Source organism: Mus caroli, chromosome 9, assembly GCF_900094665.2.
Source record: "Mus caroli chromosome 9, CAROLI_EIJ_v1.1, whole genome shotgun sequence".
Classification (NCBI taxonomy): domain Eukaryota; kingdom Metazoa; phylum Chordata; class Mammalia; order Rodentia; family Muridae; genus Mus; species Mus caroli.
In genome coordinates, this window is record NC_034578.1 from 75,385,420 (window position 1) to 75,399,667 (window position 14,248).

At 45.9% G+C, this 14,248-nt stretch overlaps 1 protein-coding gene and 1 pseudogene across 1 annotated transcript; one reads left to right on the forward strand and one right to left on the reverse strand.

Moving 5' to 3' along the window:
* Positions 1–3,711: 3,711 nt before the first annotated feature.
* On the reverse strand, positions 3,712–4,856 carry Ooep (oocyte expressed protein). The gene is made up of 3 exons (XM_021173255.1): positions 4,628–4,856; positions 4,236–4,418; positions 3,712–3,960 (listed from the first exon to the last, which is right to left on the reverse strand). The coding sequence occupies exons 1-3, from the start codon at positions 4,800–4,802 to the stop codon at positions 3,824–3,826; spliced, it is 495 nt and encodes a 164-aa protein (XP_021028914.1). The 5' UTR covers positions 4,803–4,856; the 3' UTR covers positions 3,712–3,823.
* Positions 4,857–11,653: 6,797 nt separating this feature from the next.
* Positions 11,654–13,410, forward strand: LOC110302373 (annotated as a pseudogene).
* The last annotated feature ends 838 nt before the right edge of the window (positions 13,411–14,248 follow it).

A 14,248-nucleotide genomic window follows, 5' to 3' on the forward strand; every position in this document is an offset into this window, starting at 1 on the left:
CACTTTGTAGACCAGGCTGGCCTCGAACTCAGAAATCCGCCTGCCTCTGCCTCCCGAGTGCTGGGATTAAAGGCGTGCGCCACCACGCCCGGCTCACAACTGGATTTAAAAGAGTTTTGCAGCTCTATAAGTTACATGAAAAATGTAGCAGTAGAAAAGTGTGTGTGTGTGTACATGTGTGTAGTTGGTCAGTTTGGCAAATCCATTTTAGCATATTGGTGGCCCATGTCTCTCTCGGCTCTTCGCATCTTCAAACTGATGATATTTTCTTACTAGTTCCTCCACTACAGGTTATTTTGGTCAAATAAAAATCTTTGCACATGCTCAGAAACAAAAAGAGGGTCTGGTAAGATGGCTCAGCAGCTGAAGAGCTTGCCAGCCAAGCATAAGGACCTGTATCCGAGCCCACAGAGAGAAAGAAACGGCTCTGGGGTTGTCTTCAGCCAACCCCACAGGTGCCGTCATATGTGCCGAGCCCTTGCCCCCCGCCCCGCTACAGCAGGTGTAAAACAAAGTGCAGGCACAGCTAGGCCTGCATCATGGAGTTGTTGCTTCTGTTCTATTCCCTCCCTAATGTTGCTGAGCCAACTGCTTAGGTCCCAAGCACCCAGATTAGGTGCTTGGCATAATGCTAATGCATAATCTACATTGGCCCTTAAGTGTGAAGAAGAGAATGTCAGAGCATTCTCCTGCCAGTTTTCAATATATTCAGGGCAGAACAGGAATGGTGGGCCACACTCCTCATCCCAGAACTGGGGAGGTAGAGGTTCGAGGAGTTGGAATTTAAGGTCATTCTTTGCCATTTATCAAGTTGCAGGCAGAGTACATTTCAATCTCCTAGCCTCCTCCCCGCACCTGGGAGGGAGAGACTAATCAAAGGAGGCTGGGGTGGGGGTGGGGGGCAGCCAGTAGGCATAGAACTTGCTACAAAAACAGAACTGGGTTTTTTCTTCCAGCATTTGATTAAAAAGCCAGGCACCCACGCCACACCTGTATGTAACCCTAGTGTTGAGAATGCAGAGAATAGAGGAGTCTTGGTGCTTGCCAGCTGGACTAATTAGCCTAATAGGTGAGGTCTAGGTTCAGCAAAAGACCCTGTCTCAAAAAAATACAATGAAGCATGGTGTGGTGGCCCCTCCTTTAATCTCAGGTTTAGGAGACAGAGGCAGGAAGATCTCAAAGCTTGAGGCCAGCCTGGTTTACATAGCAAGTTCCCGACATCCAAGGCCACATAGGCCACTCCCTAAGGAGACCCATACCTTTAATTCCAACACTCCAGGAGGCAGGGGCAGGTGAGTTCACTGGCCACACAGATTGAAAGAGAAGATTCCAGGACAATCAAGGGTACACAAAGAAAGCCAGTCTTGAAAACCACAAACAAACAAAAACATAAAAGTACAGAGATTGAAGCAGACATCAGAGTTAACCTCAGGACTCTCCTTGCAAGTCTCTATGCATATATATATATATATATATATATATATATATATATATATATATATATATATATATGGGTGCACATGCACAGAATATTGGCAAATGGATGAGAAGAGAATCCAGCACAGATCTGTTAAATGTGTTAACTTCTTTGGGCTATCACAACAAAATAACCCAGTTAGTTTAAACAACAGAAATGAATCCCTGTAATTACAGAGTTAAAAGTCCAAAATGGAATTGTCACTGCTTTGGTGTCTGGGTCAACTCAGGTCATCACGTGATCTTCCCCAGGTTCACACCTTTGTTCACGTTTTCTTTCGGAGTGCATGTTTACAGGTATAGTGATGATATGACTTAATTTTATATTCATTGCATCCCTTTTTCCTGAGACTTGTGCTTGTATCTGCTGAGCCACCACTCTAGCCCCTTTTGAAAGGCTCTGGGGCTGGAGAGATGGCTCAGAGGTTAAGAGCACTGACTGCTCTTCCAGAGGCCAGGAGTTCAATTCCCAGCAACCACAGAGTGGCTCACAAACATCTGTTAATGGGATCTGATGCCCTCTTCTGGGGTCTCTGAGAGAGCGACAAAAACAAAAAACCAAAACCAGCCTTTGTCAGAGAGAGAAGGGGGGACGGGGTGGAAGGAAAAAAAGAGAGGCGGGTTCTATCTGGGAAGTGGAATCATGGCCTGGTGATTAAGAGCACCGGGTTGCTCTTCCAAGGACCCAAGTTTGATTCCCAGCACCCATATGGAAGCTAACAATTGCCTGTAATAGAAGTTGCAGAGGGATCTGATGCTCTCTTCTGGCCTCTGCAGGCACCAGACACACATGTGGTGCACAGACATATATACAGATATATACAGGCAAAACAACCCTTACACATAAATAAATAAAAACAGCAAAGCTTTATCTGAAAATATGCTACTCACAGCCTGTGGTCCTGAGTTTGGGGGCTCAAGTATAGGCTAATAAATACAAATTCTGGTAGAAACACAGAATTTTGTCCAGAAGTTACTAAAAAGTTTTAAGTTTTATGCATGAGCCTAATCATAATTCTGCTAATGATGATTAATCAATCTGCTTAAACGGTATTGACTTTTTTTTTAATAAAGTTCACACCAGAAAAAAAAAAGTATGACAAATTTCTGTGAGAAAACCGGAGCTCCTCTGCTGGCACATGGGTGGGTGGGGCCCGGGTGACAGGAAGCATGGTAACAGCTTAGCAACCTTGAGCAGAAATGATTGCCCCAAAGTCGTGTTTCAGCATCCTGAGCATGTTAGAGGTGCAAATTAATGTATCCTCTCACGGGGAATCAATGGAGAAGGGGCCCAGGATATTGTTTTGAGGCCCTTCCAAAGTGAATTCTCCTGTCCAACCCCCTTCCTGGTACAGGGATTCTCCATAATTCTGGCTGGCCTTAAATTCAAGGGATCCACCTGCCTCTGCCTCGTGAGCTGGGATCAAAGGCATTGCACCACCACTGCCCGGCTCCCAAGTGAATTCTTGCACACTATAAATCAATGGTTCCCACTCTTTCTAATGCTTCGGCCCTTTAATACATTTCACGTTGTGTTGATTTCCAATCGTACATCTCGTTGCTACTTCATAACTTGACCACTCTTCTGAATTGTAATGTAAATATCCGATATACAGGAATATATTGTGATCCCAGGTTGAGACTACTGCCTTAACTGGAGTAGGTTAAATAGTACAAAAGGGTAGCCAGAAATGGTGGAGCACACCTCTATCACAGAACTTGGGAGGCAGAAGCAGGTAGATCGGAGTTCAAGGCCAGCCTGGTCTAAATAGGAGACTCCAGGACGGTCAGAGCGACATAGATATTCTGTCTCAATAAGGAAGGACAAAAGGATCAAGAGTTGACATTTTAATGATGCCCTTTTCCCAAACTACTGGGTAATTTAAAATAATTTGCTTGGGCCAGGCGTGGTGGCGCACGCCTTTAATCCCAGCACTTGGGAGGCAGAGGCAGGTGGATTTTTGAGTTCGAGGCCAGCCTGGTCTACAAAGTGAGTTCCAGGGCAGCCAGGGCTATACAGAGAGAAACCCTATCTCGAAAAAACAAAACAAAACAAAAAATAATAATTTGTTTAACACAGGAGTTAGGGCCCACTTTTAAGTCAACTGTGCCATTCTTGAGGGCCGGACTGAGGTGTTGTTAGAAACCGTAGGAATACAACCTACACACTCCCGAACCATCAACTGAATAGTCAAGTGTTTATAAATTTTACTGTATGTGACCAAACCAACAACATACCAAAAAAAAAATTTTTTTTTATATTGGAATAGTTCTACAAATTGCTATTTGCAAAGAAAAATAAACAGGAGGTGCTCGTGAAGGCAGGTAAGAAAATACGTGTAGTGATTTAAGACTCCATCGGTGTTTCTCTTCCCTCCGGCGGAAGCGGAAAGCCAGCCAGTTTTAGCCCTTTCTTACTAAACTTGCTTAGGATTGAGGAGGCACGAATTTTCAAGAACTCTTCAACTTCTTTCACCTTCGCAGCTGGAAAAGGATCAACACCAACAGTCAGGTGGGAGGGGAGCAGAGTTTTAAAGAGAAGGACTTCTGGACCTGGAATCTAGGAAGACTGGTGCCTATGGCTGAGCAGAGGGGTTAATGGGCCTTGGGTGTGTCCGTCTTTCTTTCCCTACCTTCCTGCCATTTAAGGGCTTTGGAAAGGGCTACCCAGGGACAATGTAGTTTCCTGGTGTTTGAAAACTGAAATTGTGAGACTCTCCCGCGGCTTACTCCACAAGTGGGTTGTCAAAGTCCCTTACCTCTTTGGACTTCGTTTCCTTTGTGCCAGGCCGCCATATTCAAGAGAATATTTTTCATTCGCGTCTGTGCACGGGGTTGTCCAAAGATGGTGATTTCAACTAGGTTCCCAGAGTTGACTGAGTCCACTGTCAGCAGGGCTTGGCACATCCACTCTATTTCTGAGATTTCTGCTTGGTCTGTGCCTAAACAGGTGAGGAAGAGACTCTAAGTCTAAGCCGTAGAATGGCTTCAGATGGGAAGGCGCAGTCTTTGAAGGGCAGATTAGACTGAGGGATGGGGCATGGACTTGCTGCCCCTAGCAGAGTACAGAGAGAACTAACTAACCCAAACCTTTGCTGCCCCTAAAAGGATACAGAGAGCTAACCCAGACCCCCGCCTGGGGTGAGCTCACCTATGACCCTTTCTGCCACCCAGGCTTCCATGTAGAGCACCAGAGGATTGCTGACTTCCTGAATTGGGAACCACCAGGGCCGCGTGCGAAGTCGCAGGGACACAGGCAGGACGTTGAGCAGCTTCTGAGAGTCAGGGTCTGACTTGGCGTCAGCATCAGCCGTGTGGGATGCCATACTGCAAGCAGGAGGACGGGGCGCTGCTTGGCAGCTGGTCTGGTCTCGCTTTTCAAAGCTGCCCAGCCTGGCCCCGCCCCTTCTATGCCACGCTGGCGCCCCCCCAACCCCACCCCCAGCAAGGCGCGCACAGCGCAAGTGGGTGGGCTGGGTCTGCCAACACTAACAAAGGTCCTCTACCAGGTCTTCAGACTGTAATATTCTAGGCCCTGCCCAGGATACTGCTGACACAAAGAATTTGATTTGGTGGCTTAATTGGAATCTCCTCCTGTGCTCTACTTAATTCCGTGTTACTTTCAAAGATATAGCCCAAGGTAGGCTACTAGAGTCTGTAGAGTGTGCCTTGTCTGCTGTCTGAATTGTTAACCTTAGAAATCCTTTACAACACTGATTCGTGTTTTCATCTAAAAGACAGAAGTGGGTTTTGAAACAAACATAACAAACATTGACAGATTTTATTTATTTCAGAGTTCCTAATCCTGTGTCATTTCTTCTTTAAGTGGAATTAATTCCTGATTAAGGTTTTTTTTTTAAAAAAAAAAAATCGTTTTAAACCTAATACAATGATGTCTGTCAAGGTTTGTATGTCTCACTGGTTGTCATTCCCTGTCCCGAGGGCTGCTCTGTTTCTGTCAGTAGTGCTGACAAGCCTGCCTGCCCACTGGAAATACGGAACAGCTTTCCACAGGTCCATACATTTGCTTGAGCTGTTCTCTGGAGATGCTCCCAGCTGAAGTTACTTTTACTTAACAAGCCATATGTTACCCCACCACCACCACTACCACACACACACACACCCTGTCTCTGTATTTTCAGATTCCCTTAGGGAGCTGGGGCTAGCCACAAGTGTTGTTTGTCCACATCAGTTTTTCAAAGATCTGTGAGGAAGACAACATCCCTGACCATATTCATCAGGACGACAGTTAATTTGTGATTTCCTTTCCTTTTGGGGGCAGAGTTTTTTGTTTGTTTTGTTATTTTTGTTTTGTTTTTTTGTTTTTTGAATCCTAGCATCCCAGGTAGATAATATCACTGTACCTTACTTGCTAAGCCCATGCCAGCCCCCAGAGAGTTAAAATGCTCCCACTCTTTGATAGGCTTGGGGGGCGGGGAGGGGCGCAGGAGTGCCAATTGTTTTAACCTCCAGCTGTCTGGGTTTGAGTTTGATTGAGAGGAAGGTGGAGGTCATGAGACTATTTCGCCCTCATTTTCTCTGTAGCCTTAAACTCTTGTACCCAACCCAAACCAAGCAACTACAACGGAGACTTCCAATACTTGTGTCTCCTGTTATCTCGGGAGGGACGGACTGGTCAGAACAGGTTACAGTTCTTGCAGCAGGATACTGTGAGAGATCTGTTTTCTCTAAGTTTTATTCTTCATTGTCTTGCTTCTCAGTCTAATCTTAACTCCTTGTGTTGGGGCAGGAAGCAGAGAGAATAGTTTTCACAACACCTAGGGATGTGTAGCCGTTCAACATCAGCATCTTTCTCCAACTCTCTTTTCCTGTTCTCTGTTTCCAGACATGCTCTCACTGAACCTGACACATCCTCCAGGCTGGAATGTCTGGCCAGGAAGATCTAAGGATGCTCAAGTATTGTTCCAAACCAGATTCATTTTAGCCTGACCCTCATGTCACCCACATACCCAAACCCCTCTGGGTTTCTATCTCTCTGGAAGAGCTCCTGTTAGGTTGAGGACAGTTTGTTGGAAATATCTCCCACTGAGCTTCCCGCTGCCTGGTTGCTAAGGCCTGGAAAATTGTGACATCCCCTGCTAGAGAACTCTACTACTCAGCTACATCCCTGCCCCACTATACTGCAGAAAACAAAAACTATTGTATAGCAAGAATCTTAGGATCCGCAGCTGAGTGTGGCTGGCAATCCTCTGGGAGCTAAGGAACTTCACAAGGTTCAGAAAGTGACAAGATTCACAAGGTATCTTTCATGTTATATATGTCATAGACACCTGGCAGGTGCAGGTGTCTTCCATGTTCTATATGCCATAAACACTTGGCAGGTGCAGGTGTCTTCCATGCTATATACACTATAAACACCTGGCAGGTGTAGGTGTCTTCCATGCTACATGCAGTATAAATAACTGGCAGGTGCAGGTGTCTTCCACATTATATATACCATAAACTCCTGGCAGGTGCAGGTGTCTTCCATGCTATATACACCATAAATACCTGGCAGGTGTAGGTGTCTTCCATGGTATAAACACTATAAACACCTGGCAGGTGCAGATGTCTTCCACATTATATATGCCATAAACAACTGGCAGGTACAGAGGAAACTAGTGAAACTGAGTGCAAGTGTGTGGGGAGCTATTTAGGTATAGGCTTTGTCCCTTCCATCCCCATGTGTTGATGAGGGAGGACTACAGTTCTTTCATGGATGGGGCACATCGACTACCTCTTTTCTGGCTTCCTATTTCATACAGTAGTTCTATCTATCTATCTCAATTTTTCAAGACTGGGTTTCTCTGTGTAGCCCTAGCAATCTTGAAATTCACTCTGTAGACCAGGCTGGCCTCAAACTCAGAGATCTGCCTGCCTCTGTCTCCCAGGTGCTGGGATTAAAGACATGCACCCCCCCCCAGGCTGTTAATTCATGTTTTTCAATTACAACAAAAGGAGGTGTTTTGTTTTGACCTTTTAATATCTGTACAGCGTGTACTTTTGCTCATTCACGCACTTTATAATGGTTGATAGATGTCATGGTCGGAACACTGCCAGAGACCAGTCAGTTTTGTTCTCTAGTAGGTGATGTTTGGCTGGGCTCTCGGGGGTTCTAGAGCAAAGGTGGGTAGCAAAGATGGCCCAGAATACTCATCTGCTTGAAAGCACAGCAAAGCACTCGACAGAGCGCATACATGGTCACATGGTTTGGAGCCTGACCACACTCCCCCCGCCCCTGAAAACCTCGGAGAATCAGAAATAGAAGGGTCTGTGCCTTTCAGGGCGACACTGTGGCTACTTACAGCCATACTTTCTCCCCAGAAGGATGCCCATTTAGAGCCATGGGCCTCTTAATATTGTTTCTCCAAAGAGTAGTTTGTCTTGACTTTTCTAAGGATTCTGGAATTTTCTAACATTCTGTTCCTGCTTTTGGCCAGGCCTTGACTGGGTAATAGCTGGACCTTGTTCATTTTAGAGGTATCCCATGGAACCCTTCTTCATCAAGACCTCTTCCGGTCTTCCCTGAGAGCCCCCAGTGCTAAGAACACATTGTGACCTAGGGTTCTGCTCTGTATGCTCTTGGGGGTACTCATGAAACTTGATGCTTATGTCCCTTGAGGAGAAATGACCATGCAGAGGTTCCTCTGAGTCAGGTCACCGCAGACTCGGTCCTTACAGGAGTTCTATAATCATTTCACTTTTTTTTTTTCCCCAGACAGGGTTTCTCTGTATAGCCCTGGCTGTCCTGGAACTTACTTTGTAGACCAGGCTGGCCTCAAACTCAGAAATCCACCTGCCTCTGCCTCCCGAGTGCTGGGATTAAAGGCCTGTGCCACCACGCCAGGCATCTAAGAATGCTTCTTGCTCTTCCTCTAACTGCAGTTTTGGAGGGATCTGGTGCCCTCTTCTGCCCTCTATGAACGTCTGCACACACACATACATGTAATTTAAAAAATACTAAATATAAAATGGTGCTTAGTGCTGTGATCCACATCTTTTTGTTTGTTTGTTTGTTTGTTTTTTTCGAGACAGGTTTTCTCTGTATAGTCCTGGCTGTCCTAGAACTCACTTTGTAGACCAGGCTGGCCTTGAACTCAGAAATCCATCTGCCTCTGCCTCCCAAGTGCTGGGATTAAAGGCATGCGCCACCACTCCTGGCTATGATCCACATCTTTAATCCCAGCAACTGGAGGCAGAGACAGGCGTGTCTATGTTAGTCTAAGCCCAGCCTGTTCTACATGTTGAGTCTAGAACAGTCAAGTTACATACAAAGATTCTGTCTCAATAAATAAATACCTAGATAAAACAATTTAAAATAAGTATTATGTTTACATGGCAGAATTCTACCGTCTCCTCAGAGTCTCCTCAGAACACTTTGACACCCTGGTAAATGGACACTAGCTTCTACACCTCGCTCCCCTCCACTGTGTCATCTCCACTGATCTGCACAGGCAGAAGGAGGGAGTGATGCCCTTAGAGTCAGCCCACAAAGACGATGACATGACACCCTTTCATTTTCTGATGTAGATTATCCCTCCTGTGATGCCAGTGTTATAGTGGCTAACACATTTGAATAGTAAAGACCCTTATTGTGTCATGTGTTAACTCATGAAGAAGAGGACCTAGAAAGTTACCAGCTCAGGCCTGATTCAGGAAGGCATAGACAATGCCAGCCCCAGGGGCACAGTGGGCTGGGGGTCTTTTCTTCCTTAGTGCTCAGTTATCTACAGAGAGTTTGTCTTTTCATGTGAGTGTCTCCTCAGCTTTCTTCTACAGAGGCCTTCTATCCTTTAGCATGTTTCCCCACAGTCAATGTAACAAATAAAGATATGAAAATATTGCCGGGCGTGGTGGCGCACGCCTTTAATCCCAGCACTCGGGAGGCAGAGGCAGGTGGATTTCTGAGTTCGAGGCCAGCCTGGTCTACAAAGTGNAGCTCCAGGACAGCCAGGGCTATACAGAGAAACCCTGTCTCGTAAAAACCAAAAAAAAAAAAAAAAAAAAAAAAAAAAAAAAAAAAAAAAAAAAAGAAAATATTAAGGAGCTGAGATCTTGAAATATGAGCCTCAGTGAAGATATTGGGGACATGGAGGCACCCCCTTAGAAGGTATTAATCTCCCAAGAGCTGGTTGTTATGAAAATTCTTTGCCATGTTACGGCATAGCTTAGGGAACCCTGACTTTAAGGCCTGACAGAAAGGGTTGCCTGACTTGGCCATTGACTCAGAGAACATGTGGAAAATAAATACTTAATTTCTTTTCCAAGAACCCAGCTTCAGGTCTTTTGGGAAAGCAAGACATAATACATGAATATGGAGTCTTTTTATGTTTTGGTTTTTTTTGAGACAGGGTTTCTCTCTGTAGCCCTGGCTGTCCTGGAACTCACTTTGTAGACCAGGCTGGCCTCAAACTCAGAAATACACCTGCCTCTGCCTCCCAAGTGCTGGGATTAAAGGTGTGCGCCACCACCACCCGGCATATGCAGTCTTTGACTTGACAAACTGCTGTTTTGATTTGTTTTGGTTTGTTTGAAGACAGGGCCTCATTATGTAGCCTTGGCTGCCATGAAACTTGATATGGCTGGCCTCCGACTTATAGAGATCCCCCTGACTGTGCCTCCTCACAAGCTAGGATTAAAAGGTGTGCACACTCACAACCATCTATAAATGGGAATCTGATGCCCTCTGCTGGCAGGCAGCTGTACATGCAGACAGCATTCATATACATTAAATAAGTAAATAAATCTAAAAAACAAAATTAATCTGAGCATGGTAGTGCACACCTTTAAAAACAAAAGAGAGAAAGATATAAAGAAAAGGGGAGGCAAGAGGAAAGGAAGGAAGGAAGGAAAGAAGGAAGGAAGGAAGGAAAGAAGGAAGGAAGGAGAAAGGTGTCACACCCAGAAGCTTAGCCACTTATGCCTGTCCATCATAGTTACCGAAGACCTGATTGGGTGGGCAAAGCAAAGACCTATGCAAACAAACTCAATATAATCTGGACCTCACATTGTTTCCTTATCTCTAAACTGTAGCTCCAATCAAAAAAGAGGAGATCAGTACATACTCTGGAATGGCTTTCATTTCTCTTCTTCTTTTTTTTTTTTTTTTTAAGATTTTTCTTTGTAATGATTTATTTACTTATTTTTGTTTGTATTGATGGTTTATCTTCATGTATGTCTGTGTGGGTGATGGATCCCCTGGAACAGGAGTTACAGACAGTTGCGAGCTGCCGTGTGGGTGCTGGGAATTGAACCTGGGTCCTCTGGAAGTGTGAGCCATCTCTCTAGCCCCTTAGAATCACTTCCTTATGACACTCATTAGATACAGTTGTGTAAATACTGGTTGTCTTGTATTCTCTTACTATGGCTTGAGCCTCCTGCTAGAAGTGAAGACTAGGAGTTTATTCTTTTTAAGGTAGATTTTTCCAAGTAATTATTATGGTCATGAGCCTACAGCCCCTGCACAGAGCTGCAGTCTCTGAAGCTGGGTCAGAATTGGTGCATTCCAGAATAGACCTGGAAGAATTCAAAGCGACAGAGATCGCAAACCTTGTCGTGACTACCACCACAGTCCTAAACCCAAGAACCTGTGTTCACCTCCCTGTTCACAGGTTGAGTGGAACAAAATCCATGTGATTCTGTTTACAGCACAGATTCAAAAATTGACTCTAAGGAGCAAAAGTATAGCCGAGAGTGAAATGACTACTCTTCTAGATGTGACTCATCCCGGGTGAACAGGTGTCGTGCTCATCCAACCACATCACCACAAGAACACAGAATCACACGGTTCAGTTTACTAAGGGCTCTAACCACTATCTGGGTATTGATCTGTGCTCATCCATATATTGGGAATATGCTAGAAAGGTAAGCTAGACTCTGTGACACCATGTTCTTCCTCTCAATGAGGTCTCAGTGTTGGCTGGTAAGTGTGTGTGTCTTGGGAATCAAAGCAGTCAATCAACAGATTTATGTAGTCAGCCAGGAGGAGCATCACGATTTCAGAAGAGCCTTCTGCATCCGCTGGTGTCCACATGTTCAGGCCTTAGCTATGGGGTTCTAGTTAAGAGGAGGTAGGGCAAGATAGGGATGTAGGTCAGTTACTTTAGTGGTTCCCCACTATGCCCAAAGCTCCGCCCTTTGTGCCTCAGGATGGCATTAAACTGCCTGTGGAACTTTTCGTCATGGTGCTGAAGGTGGCGATAGCTGCTGGCGGTGCTGCAAAGGCAAGGCTCAAGCCAACTCTCCTCTGCGGTCCTTGGGAGGTTCTGGCTGCCCATGTGGCCTCCTGAAGGAGCATTTCCTCGCCTCCATCTGCTAAGTATGGTGGGCGGCATACAGTGACTATGATCCCAGGGGATGGCATCGGCCCAGAGCTCATGTTGCATGTTAAGTCTGTATTCAGGCATGTGTTCCAGTGGACTTTGAAGAGGTGCATGTAAGCTCCATCCAACGCTGATGAGGAGGACATCCGCAACGCCATCATGGCCATCCGCCGGAACCTTGTGGCCCTCAAGGGCAACATCGAAACAAATCATAACCTGCCACCATCCCACAGATCCCGAAACAACATCCTTCGCACCAGCCTAGACCTCTATGCCAACGTCATCCACTGTAAGAGCCTGCCAGGAGTGGTGACCCGGCACAAGGACATAGACATCCTCATTGTACGGGAAAACACAGAAGGCGAGTACAGCAGCCTGGAGCATGAGAGCGTAGCAGGAGTGGTGGAGAGCTTGAAGATTATCACCAAAGCCAAGTCCCTGCGCATTGCTGAATATGCTTCAAGCTGGCCCAGGAGAGTGGGTGTAAGAAAGTGACGGCTGTGCACAAGGCCAACATCATGAAACTGGGTGATGGACTCTTCCTCCATTGCTGCAGGGAAGTAGCAGCCCACTACCCTCAGATCACCTTTGACAGCACGATTGTAGACAACACAACAACGCAGCTGGTATCCCGGCCTCAGCAGTTTGATGTCATGGTGATGCCTAATCTCTATGGTAACATTGTCAACAACGTCTGTGCAGGGCTAGTGGGAGGCCCAGGCCTTGTGGCTGGGGCCAACTATGGCCATGTGTATGCAGTATTCGAGACAGCTACAAGGAACACAGGCAAAAGTATTGCCAGTAAGAACATTGCTAACCCGACTGCCACACTGCTAGCAAGTTGCATGATGCTAGACCACCTCAAGCTCCACTCCTATGCCACTTCCATCCGCAAAGCTGTCTTAGCATCCATGGACAATGAAAATATGCATACCCCAGATATTGTGAAGGAAGGTAAAATATTGTAGCTTGTGAGTTGTTTAAGAGCCCACTGCCCAGGCCTGGGACTGGGAACAAAGCAGAACAGCCCCCAGGCCTGCCAGGGCAGGGCTGTTGTTAAGGCATTCCTAAGAACATCTTAACTGTGAAGATGAAAAGAATTCAAGGAAGCAGGCAAGGCTATCTTGTCTGAGTCCCCACCATCTGGCCGGAACCTCTCCTCTGTCTATTGCCCCTTGGCGCCAGGTAAAAGTCATACATCTACTGGTTGCTATGTGAACAAAGATAAGCCCCCAGCCCACAGGAACAAAGTCCTGTTGCTCTGTAATCCTTCTGTTAATGTTTGAATAAGCCAATAGTGTGTCGCTATGCTGAATTCCACACCCCTAAGCCCCTTACTCCATAAAAACTCCTAGCTTTTGAGCCTCGTGGCCGGCATCCGTTATCTCCTGTGTGAGATGCATGTCGGACCGGAGCTCCGTAATTAAACGTCCTCATGTAATTACAGCAAGAGATGGTCCTTCGTGATTTTTTGGGTGCACGCCGAATCGGGAATGGGGTGGGGGTTTCCCCACTAGGTCTAACAATTGGAGGCCAGGGCACCACATCCCAAGCCATCCAGGACATCATTCGTCATATCCGCATCATTAATGGACGGGCTGTGGAGGCTTAGCTATCCCTACAGTTTTGCTCAGCCTGTCTGTACGACTCCCTTCTCACTTTAGCACTCCAGCTAGCTTGGGGGACAGGATCCAGAATAAAGCCACTCTGTTCCAGATTTTAAAAAAACAAAACAAACAAACAAACAAACAAAAAACAATCAACTGCCTGTGGAGGCACAGAGTTATAATTTCAGCCTTTAGGAAGTTGATGTGTGAAGACCATAAGTTTAAGGTCATCCTTGTCTATATACTGAGTTTATGTGCAGCCTAATTTAATGGTCTCTTAAAAACTCTCTCCAGGAGCTGGCGAAATGGCTCAGTGAGTAAGAGCACTGACTGCTCTTCTGAAGGTCCTAAGTTCAAGTCCCAGCAACCACATGGTGGTTTACAACCATCTGTAATGGGATCGGGTGCCCTCTTCTGGTATATCTGAAGTCAGCTACAGTGTACTTATGTATAATAATAAATAAATCTTTGAAAAAAAAAAAACTCTCTCCAAAAAAGGGAGGAGTTAGAGTCCTGGCTACCATGGATAGCAGAGTTGGTAGAGATGTCTCAGAGGTGAACAAAAGAGGAGGGAAGATGCTCTTTCAGGGCTAGTGCAGCCACTTCCTCCCCTTAGTCAGGCTAATGCCCCTAAGCCTAGGCATTTCCTGTAGCCAACCGACACCCAGATGCAGCATGTAGAGGCACACCCCATTAATTAACCAAAGAACCTGGCCTCTTTTCCTGCCAGTTCCTCTTGAAGGCTTATTCGTTGTTCATCTGATGGAAATTTTCATTGTGTGAAATTAAAATGACTTGGATACTCTCCCATTACTTGGGGCATGCAGGTTCTAGTCTCCTCCC

What these genes read in the sequence shown, in the direction of transcription:
- Ooep (XM_021173255.1), bottom strand. Translation starts at nt 4,802, where the DNA reads ATGGCATCCCACACGGCTGATGCTGACGCCAAGTCAGACCCTGACTCT. An exon ending in GGTGGCAGAAAGGGTCATAG is followed by an intron (nt 4,419 to 4,627) that starts GTGAGCTCACCC and finishes TCACCTGTTTAG; the next exon opens with GCACAGACCAAGCAGAAATC. An exon ending in AGGAAACGAAGTCCAAAGAG is followed by an intron (nt 3,961 to 4,235) that starts GTAAGGGACTTT and finishes ATCCTTTTCCAG; the next exon opens with CTGCGAAGGTGAAAGAAGTT.